Source organism: Leptonychotes weddellii, unplaced genomic scaffold, assembly GCF_054177405.1.
Source record: "Leptonychotes weddellii isolate Sample4059 unplaced genomic scaffold, ASM5417740v2 HiC_scaffold_1593, whole genome shotgun sequence".
Lineage (NCBI taxonomy): Eukaryota > Metazoa > Chordata > Mammalia > Carnivora > Phocidae > Leptonychotes > Leptonychotes weddellii.
The window spans coordinates 1-9,228 of NW_027741483.1; the positions used below are offsets into that span (position 1 = coordinate 1).

The 9,228-nt window shown below is 41.6% G+C and overlaps 1 protein-coding gene across 1 annotated transcript; it reads right to left on the reverse strand.

Moving 5' to 3' along the window:
• Positions 1-6,033: 6,033 nt before the first annotated feature.
• Positions 6,034-8,917, reverse strand: LOC102745255 (immunoglobulin binding protein 1). Its single transcript, XM_081809961.1, has 3 exons — positions 8,588-8,917; positions 6,901-6,980; positions 6,034-6,179 (listed from the first exon to the last, which is right to left on the reverse strand). Exons 1-3 carry the CDS (start codon positions 8,900-8,902, stop codon positions 6,053-6,055), a joined length of 522 nt encoding a protein of 173 aa, XP_081666087.1. The 5' UTR covers positions 8,903-8,917; the 3' UTR covers positions 6,034-6,052.
• Between the last annotated feature and the right edge of the window lie 311 nt (positions 8,918-9,228).

Sequence of the window (9,228 nt, forward strand, 5' to 3'; positions counted from 1 at the left end):
TTGGGTCACCTAGGGAACAAAGAGGCTGACCATGGGGCTCACCGTGTGGACGCTGGTAACACTGATTGCTGGAGAAGGTGTTTTTATGTGATACTCTGAGGTGGAAACCTCAGTAGAGAAATGTAAAGACTGATTTGAATTTTAAGCTAATGTGAAATCTTGGCAGAGAACGTTTTAATAAATAAATGCCTTAAGAGTAAAAAAAAAAAAAAAATATTTTGAAGACTTCCTAGGTATGTCATTACTGATTGCTAATTTAAGTCCATTGGGGTCAGAGAACATATTTAGTGTGATTTCAACCTCTGAAACTTTCTGAGACTTCTTTGATGGCCCAGAATATCGTCTTTCTTGGTGAATGTGCCATGTGCATTTGAAAAAAGGTGTATTTTGCGGTTGTCGGATATATTGTCCCATACATGTAGAACAGGTTAAGGTGGCTGCTGCTAGTGTTGTCCAGATCATCTACGTCCTCACTGATTTTCTGTCTAGTAATTCTTTCCATTAGAGCAAGAGAAGTATTACATTCTCCAACTATGACTGTAGATTTGCCTGTTTCTCCACTTAAGTCTGTCACTTTTTAATTCATGTAATTTAAAAAAGCTTATTAGACACAAACATGTTTCTCACTGCTAGCTCTTCCAGATAAACTGCTCCTTTTATTGGTATGAAATGCCCTTGTCTACATCCAGTAACACCTTCTGTCTTGAAGTCTATCTGATGTTCCTCTGGCTACTACAGCTTTCTTATGCTGTCAGCTTGGTATATCCTTTTTCATCTTTTCACTTTCAACCAATCTGTGCCTTTATAATTAAAATGCATCTCTTGCAGACAGCATGCAGCTGAGCCTGAAATCAATCTCTGATTTCTAATTTGGAGGTTTATTCCATTTACATTTAGGATAATTACTGATATGACTGGAATGGGATCTGCCATGCTGCTATTGGTTTTCTGTTCACCTCATCTGTTTTGTTTTGTTTTGTTTTGTTTGCCTCTCTATTCATTCTTGCTTGCTTTCTTCTTTTATTTTCTCTATTGACTTTATAAGCTTTGTCTCTTTGCCTTACTTTTTAAAGCGGACTTTACTTTTTAAGAGTAGTTTTAGGTTCACAGTAAGACTGAATGGAATATACACAGTGTTGCCATATACTCCCTGCCCTCACAGAGGCATAGCTTCCCCCACTTCCAACATCCTGTACCAGAGTGGTACATTTGTTACAATCAATGAACCCACACTGACACATCAGTATTGTCCCAAGTCCACAGTAATTTACAACAGGGTTCTTTCTTGGTGGTGTACATCCTGTGGGTTTGGAAAAATGTATATAATGACATGTATCTGCTGTTATACCATCATACAGAATAGTTTCACTGCCCTAAAAATCCTCTGTGCTCCACCTATTTGTCCCTCCTCCTCCTCTAAACCCCTGGCAGTCGCTGATCCATTTACTGTCTCTCCAGGTTTGCCGTTTCCAGAAAGTCCTATAGTTGGAATCATGTAGCATGTAGCTTCCCAGATCAGCTTCTTTCACTTAGTAATCTGTATTTAAGGTTTTTCCATGTCTTTTTATTCCGTGTCTTTTTATGGCTTGACAGCTTTTTTTTTTTTTTTTTAGCATTGAATACTATTCTATTGTCTGGACGTACCACACTTTATCCATTCAACCTACTGAGGACATCTTGGTTGCTTCAAGTTTTGGCAATTATGAATAAAGCTGCCATAACCACCTGTGTGCAGGATTTTGTGTAGACCTCAGTTTTCAACTCATTTGGGTAAACATCAAGGAGGAGGACTGCTGGATTGTATGGTAAGAGAATGTTTAGTTTTGTAAGAAACTGTCTTCCAAAGTGGCTGTATCACTTGGCATCATGATCAGCAGTGAATTAGAGTCCCTGTTGCTCCATTTCCATACCAGCATTTGGTGGTGTTGGCGTTTGGCATTCTGGCCATTCTTACATGGGCGTAGTGGTATCACTGTTGTTTTAATTTGCAATTCCCTAATGACATGTGATGTTGAGCTTCTTTTCATAAGCTTATTTGCCCTCTGTAGATCTTCTCTGGGTGAAGTGTCTATTCAGGTCTTCTGCCTATTTTTTAATTGCGGCTGTCTGTTTCCTTATTGTTGAGTTTTAAGAGTTCTTTGTATGTTTTGGATAAGAGTCTTTTATCAGATGTGTCTTTGGTAAATATTTTCTGCCTGTCTGTGGCTTGTCTTCTTATTCTCTTGATGCATTATTTTTTAAAAAGATTTTATTTATTTATTTATTTATTGGGGGGGGAGGGAGTGTGAGCAGGGGGAGGGGCAGAGGGAGAGGGAGGACCCCAAGCAGAGGGCATGAGCCTGACACAGGCCTTGATCTCATGATCCTGAAATCATGACCTGAGCTGAAATCAAGAGTTGGACACTCAACCGACTGAGCCACCCAGGCACCCCTTGAGGCATTATTTTTTAAGTGGTTGCTCTAGGTAATACAATATTCCTTCCTAACTTTCCAGTCTACTTAGAGTTAATATTGAACCATGTGGGAGGCAGCCTCAAAGATGGACCCCAACTATCTCAGCCTCCTGGTAGTCATGCTTTTATGGAGTCCCCTCCCATACTATGTGACCAACAGAATATGGCAGAAGTCAGGATGTTACTTCCAATGTTAGATTATAAAAGATACTGGGGCTTCTATCCTGATCATTCTCACTCAGATCATTCACTCTGGGTGAAAGGAAGCTCCTAGCTGTGAGCGACCCCACTGAGGGATCCACAAGGGGAGGCCTCTGCCAATAGCCACATGAATGAGCCAATGAGCTGGAAGCAGATCCTCCAGCCTCAGTCAAACTGTCAGAAGACTGCTGCCCCAGCTGACAGCTTGACTGTGACCTTAAGAGCTCCTAAGCCAGAATCACCCAGTGAAGTTGATCCTGGATTCCTCACCCTCAGAAAATATGTGACAATAAATGTTTATTAAGTTGCAACATCTTGGAGTAATTTGTTACACAGCAATAGATATTACGTACCACTTTCCATAAAACAAGAGAAGCTCCCCAAAAATGGTTCCATCTAGTCCATCGTTTTGGCTATGGCTGTCATATGTATTACATCTACATACAGTATAATCCCCATGGGACGATATTATAATTTTTGCCTGAAGAAGCTATACGTAGTTCATTCCCTTCAGCCTAAGGAACTTCCTTCAGAATTTCTTGTAACGCCAGTTTCCTGGTGAAGAATTCCTTCAGCTTTATCTGAAAATGTCTTAATTATGCCTTCATTTTTTTAATGGATATTTTCACTGGGTATAAAAGTCTGGGGTGACAGGTCTTCTCCCCTCCCCCAACACCTATGAGATGTTGTTCCACTGTCTCTGGCTCCCACTGTTTCTAATGGGAAGTCAGAAACAACTCATATCACTGTTCTTCTAAGTGTAATGTGTACTTTATCCCTGGCTGCTTTCAAGATTTTCTTCTTCTTTGGTTTTCAGCAGTTTGACTATGATGTGCCTATGCGTGGTTTTCTTTGCATTTAACTTGCTTGGGGCTTGATTATTCTGAATCTGCAAATTTGTGTTTCACTGATTTAGGGAACATTTCAGCCATCATTTCTTCAATTTTTTTTCCTGGCCCCTTCTCTTTCTCTCTCTCTTTTCCTACTGGTATTTCAATTGTACATATGATAGAACTTCTTACCTTATTCCACAGGTCACAGAGGCTCTGTTTCACTGTTTTCCAATTTTTTGTTTTTCAGACTGTCTAATTGGTACTGGTCTATCTTTGAGTTAAATGACACTTTCTTCTGCCACTGCCAACTTGCTATTAAGCTCATCTAATGGGTTTCCAAACTTGAGATACTGTATTTTTCAGTTTCAGAATTTTTTATGTATAGTTCCTACTTTGCTGCTGCTATTCCTCTTTTTTCCTTGTTTCTTTTTTTGAGCAAGAAAATAAAATCTTTATTTTCAGTTATTACCCACCAATAAGACAAAGTTAGGTTCACAGTTCTAGCTCCTGACTCAAAGTGAACTAGGAGGCAAATTTACATCCATCAGATACAACTTTTTGAAGTTCAGGCTCTCTTGAGAGCTTGTAACATACCAGATATTGCTGGATTCTCTAGTGACAGACTGCCAGCAATGGCTGACACTAAGTAGAACTTGTGAAGTGTTTTTAATAGGAGGTGTTTTCTAATTGTTGCTAAAAATTAAGAGGTTTATAAACACGTTACATGTCCAGAAACAAGTTAAGATACTTGTAAGTCTACCCACAATGATTTAGGAATGTGTATGTTGTAATCTCAAGAGGGGTCAACAGTCCACATGGACTAAAATAATACTTGCCTCGGGGTAGCAGGTATGTTTGTAAATATAAAATTATATTACACACTACCTCCTGAGATTTCTTTGCATTCATTACAGGCATATTTTCCCCTCTACCCTTGAATATGCAAATAAGCTGCTTTAAAGTCCTTGTCTGCGAATTTCAACATCTGCATCATCTAGTGTTGGTCTCCAGTGACTGCTTTTCCTCTTGAGTGTAAGTCACGTTTTCCTATTTTTCTTTCCCCCATATGTATAGTGGTTTAGGATTAAACCCCAGACTTTGTGAATTTTATGTTGTAGAGACTCTGAATTCTGTTTCTTTCCTCTAAAGAGTACTGATTTTTCATTTTAGCAGGCAGTTCATTTGTCTAGAACCAAAATTCCAAATTCTCTTTTCTCTGCATTGGGCAGCAGCTGAATCCTCCATTCAGTTATTTTAGCCCTAGCTAGGATGCTTGGAGTCCATCCCGGGCACACACAGCTTAGGTGTCAGCCTGAGATTTAGGTGAGGTGTATATAGAGAATCAGGGCTCCTCTTCCGTGGTTCTCTCCTTTATGGGATATTGTCTCATTTCTCTCATTTCTTAACCAGTAAGACTGTATGTTTCTCAGTTTCACCTACCCCCACATCACCATGACTGCAGATTCCCAATGGGTGAGAGGCTGTAAGAAATAGGCAACCCTTCCAAATGACCACTCTTCTCTTCTCTGTGCTAGAGTGGAAATAGCCCTGAATTGGGAATTTTAAGACCCGAATTCAAATCCTAGCCTGGCCACTTTCTAGCTTTGTTGACTTTGTGTAAGTCAGTTCTCAGACACCATTTCCTCTTCCTAATACGGGGATAAGAATGCTTGCTTCACAGGGCTGTTAAGAGGATCAAATGCGATAATACACAAGATAAGGAAACAGAGGCTCAGAGGGGCTAGATGATGTCCTATCTATTAAGTGGCAGGAATAATTGGTTACCCCAGGTTTGTCTGTCTTTTTTCTAATATACCATATTGCTTCCATCTTCATAATGGCCACCCTCTCCACCTTTTCCTTCCAAAGATGCCTCCAAGTATATACCATGATCTAATTGCCAAGTTGGGCACCAAGAATACAGTTAAGTCAAAGACTGTGCCCTCAAGAAATTCCAACCGTTCCCTTCTTCTAAGTGTTGACTGCCCTCCAGCCTGTGTCTGCTCTTGGTCATTCTCTAGTTCCTTTGGGTAGTTGTTTTAATTTCTTCAGTTTGTACCTGTTATCTGTGGGAGGGACTGGCCTTGGTACAACCTACTCTGCCATTACCAGAAGTGGAACTGCCCTCCATGGGACTTTGGCTTTTTGTATCTAGCTGCTTAGTCTGCTAAGCAGGACATCTGGAAGGATTCCAAAATCATGCAGCCGCTGCTTCCATCCTCCCAGAATCATCTGCTATTTATCTTAACAATAAATAAAACAAGAAATACCGGCTAGGGCGCCTGGGTGGCTCAGATGGTTAAGCGTCTGCCTTCGGCTCAGGTCATGATCCCAGGGTCCTGGGATCGAGTGCCACATCAGGCTCCCTGCTCAGCGGGGAGCCTGCTTCTCCCTCTGCCTCTCTCTCTCTGTCTCTTATGAATAAATAAATAAAATCTTAAAAAAAAAAAAAGGGAATACCGCCTAGAATCTTTGTCCAGATTACTTCCGCTCCTAAAGGGCAACAGTACTTGGTCGGAATTTAATGCTAGTGAGCAAGGAACCAAGAATATAACTACTTTCCTCCTACCCCTTCATACCTGGTGGTGTCTTGGCTATGCCCTGATCTGGTAATGCTCCGTATTTCCGATGCTGATCGTACCAGTCATTCACCGTCATAGATGCCAGACTTGGATAACCAGCTCCAAATACTCTGCAAGAATCACATTACATTTAGAACACTAAACATAAATAGCACTACTAAAAAGCCTCTTCTCTTTAGTGACAAAACCTGTGTCTGTTTCATCCTTGTTCCCCTGCCCAGGTATCTTCTGAGGAGTTGTGTAAACTCCTGTGAGGATATGTAAAAACAGGCATCCAGGAAGGTGCATTAAAGCCAAGAGCTTTCATGAGAAGATAAATAGCTCAGGATCATCACCCAGAAGGCAATCCCAGAGGCCAATGTCCCACAAAGCAGTGATGACAACGTGGAAGGGGTCTTTATAGTTGGTGGGTCTAAAAGGTACACAGAGGAAGGAGACTTTCCTGCCACCCTATGGAAAAGCATCTCAAGAACTCAGAATTAAATCCTAAGTAGGCAAATAATGTCCTTCTGAGAATTGTTGCTGAAGGCAATAATGGGAAACAACTGAAGTAGGCAATTCTCCATTAGATTCCTTTCCTCTTTCTGATTTATTTATTTTTGTTGGTTTTCTTTTGGGCCTATTCTTAAGCTTGAGTTTGTGAGAGAAATGTCTGATGGAGAGAGACATATAGAAAGTATTAGAGATAACATCCCTCTGATGAAAGAACAGCCACCACAGGAGAGGACGTGGCCTTTTAACAATGCCCATTCTGTCCATTACTCATGCACTGCAATTGAGCCATAAAAGCAGGGGGCCTACAAAGGCAACCCACTTTTTAGTACTACCTACTTGGCTTGGGCCACATTCCGAGTGAGTACGAAGGGTTTCATTGGAGGCCTGTCCTGACGAGGTGAATGAGAAGTTGATGCCTGGAAAGGAAATTAAGTTATCAGAAGTGCATTTTTGCCATTCTGCCTACCCCATTATGCAGGCTCTTAAGTTTTCAGGTGCTTGAAAAGCCCTGGATTCAAACTTTGCCCGCTCCCTATCTCTCAGTCTCTCAGAGATAGCAGCAGAATACTAATGGCGGAGGCTGTTGAGCTCTCCTGAGGAGGCCAGAGTACCCTGCTGAATGAAAAGGAGGAGAAAGCTCTCCCAGAAATCATCTCACCAAAAGTAAAAAATTTCCTTGGCTTTATAATCTTCCCCTCCAAAGAAGGAGATTCCAAAGGCTTTTTCCATGGTCCAGCTAAATCCCTTGAGCTGAATCTGAAGTCCCTTTCCTCAGCCTGGCCTTGAGTGCTAAAGCAGAATCATTAAGACCTTTCTTCTAAAACCCCCTTCCGATGTAACTATGCAATTAATTGTCAAGAACCCATCCAGGTTTTTAGAAGAGGGTGTTCCTAAAGGCAAGGGGGAAAGAATGTGTTGGTAGTTTTCATATAGTGGCGTATAGAAATGTTTGAAGGAACCCTGGCTATCCAGGGGCATGAGGAAACAAAAGTATGATCAGAGAAAAGGTGTTCACTTGGTTGTAGCTTCATCACTTCCAGAGCCAATCCCCATACCAAATAAGAGAGCATTAAACAACAACAACAACGAACAGGGCAGGGGAGGACCCAGAAGAGTCCAGCCTCAAAATGCCCGCAAGCCATTCACCTAGATATGCTCTAGGGGCCTTATGGCCTTAGAATACTAATTGCTTATTCTTGGATCCTTTAACAGGAGGAGCGAGGTTGATGTTACCAGGAGGCCTAAGCTCCTGCGCTAATTAGTACAAATCAAATTAGGAAGAGGTCTCTCTGAGGACTTAAATAAATGCCTGTGGAGAGCTGATAAATTCAACTCAATCCATGTTTGTATCCTGAACCAAAAAGTAAGTGGCAGCAGAGCCCAATCTTCTGAAGCAGCAGCTCCAAAACAGGGTGATGATTTTCAAAGACAGCCTAAGCTGTGTCACACCAGGTTTTCTTTATCAGTATACCCAACATTTTGTGTATGGAAAAGTCCTTCTGTGTCTCATACTTGGGGGATCTAAGGGTGTGAGAGTGCATCACTGTGTAAGGTTAAATTCGGATTCCTCCTCCCAACCTAAATATATTCCCGATCGTTCCTTTTATCTTCTTCTTTCTACTCTGTTCTCTCCCTCCTCCAGTGCCACTTTCCCTCTCCGTTCCCATCCCTTTCCTCTTTCTCCTTTGGTTATTATAGTCAAGCACAGATTTTAAAGGCCCACCTTCCTATGCATTCCTTCAGCACTCAGGACGTCTCACAGCCCAAACCAATTTAGGTCACAAAATTACACATGGCTAGAAGTGTGTTACAGGTCAGAGAGCACTGGGGAACACTACTGCAAGCTAGAGAGAAGGCTACCCTGGTGAACCTTCAGCCTTCCTCCACTAAGCTTAATGAGGACAATGATTTTAGGGAGACTTAAAACTTAAAAAGGATTTTAATTCGATCGTCCTCCTGTAGAACATTCCAATCTCTTGACAGTAGCTTCTTGAGCTATATGATAGGCAGTGACCAGGCTTACCTCTGTTGAGGAGTCTTTTTCTCTCAGGATCTTCATCTCCTGGTCAATGCTCTCAATCTCTTCCAAGCTGATACCAATCCACCTTCGAAGGTGAAGGAGGTAATATTCACGAACACGCTCATCATCTGCTTGACCACCTTCCACAGCAGATTTCAGTGCAGACAACCTATGCTCCAATTCCTTCTTCTGCTTGTATCTGTTCCACAGAAAAGCATTGCCCATGAAGTTAAAAATAAAGAGGTATTCCTTCAAAGAAGGCCACAATAAGAGTTTACCTTTGCCAAGTGACCAGGCGGTAAGTATGCCGGTTTCCATTTTGGCAAAAATACAGATTCTATACCCCTGAACTCATCACCAAGGCTGCAAGTCCTCAAGAGTGCCAAGGCAAGGAAGGGATCAGCTGGGGCTGCAAAATACCTTCTGAAGCCAGAAAAATACAGAAGTAACCTGATCTGAGCAACTCCTCCCATCATCTTTAGAGATGGGAGTCCTGCAATAATTTTAGTATGTCAACCCTTACTGAGTTGGATACTTAGTATCAATGTCCATTGGGGAACTGCCACTTCAGAGAGTCACAGAATCTTAGGGGTTGTTTACCTGCCACCGACACAGGGATTCCTTGGGAAATAGCCTAAAAAAAA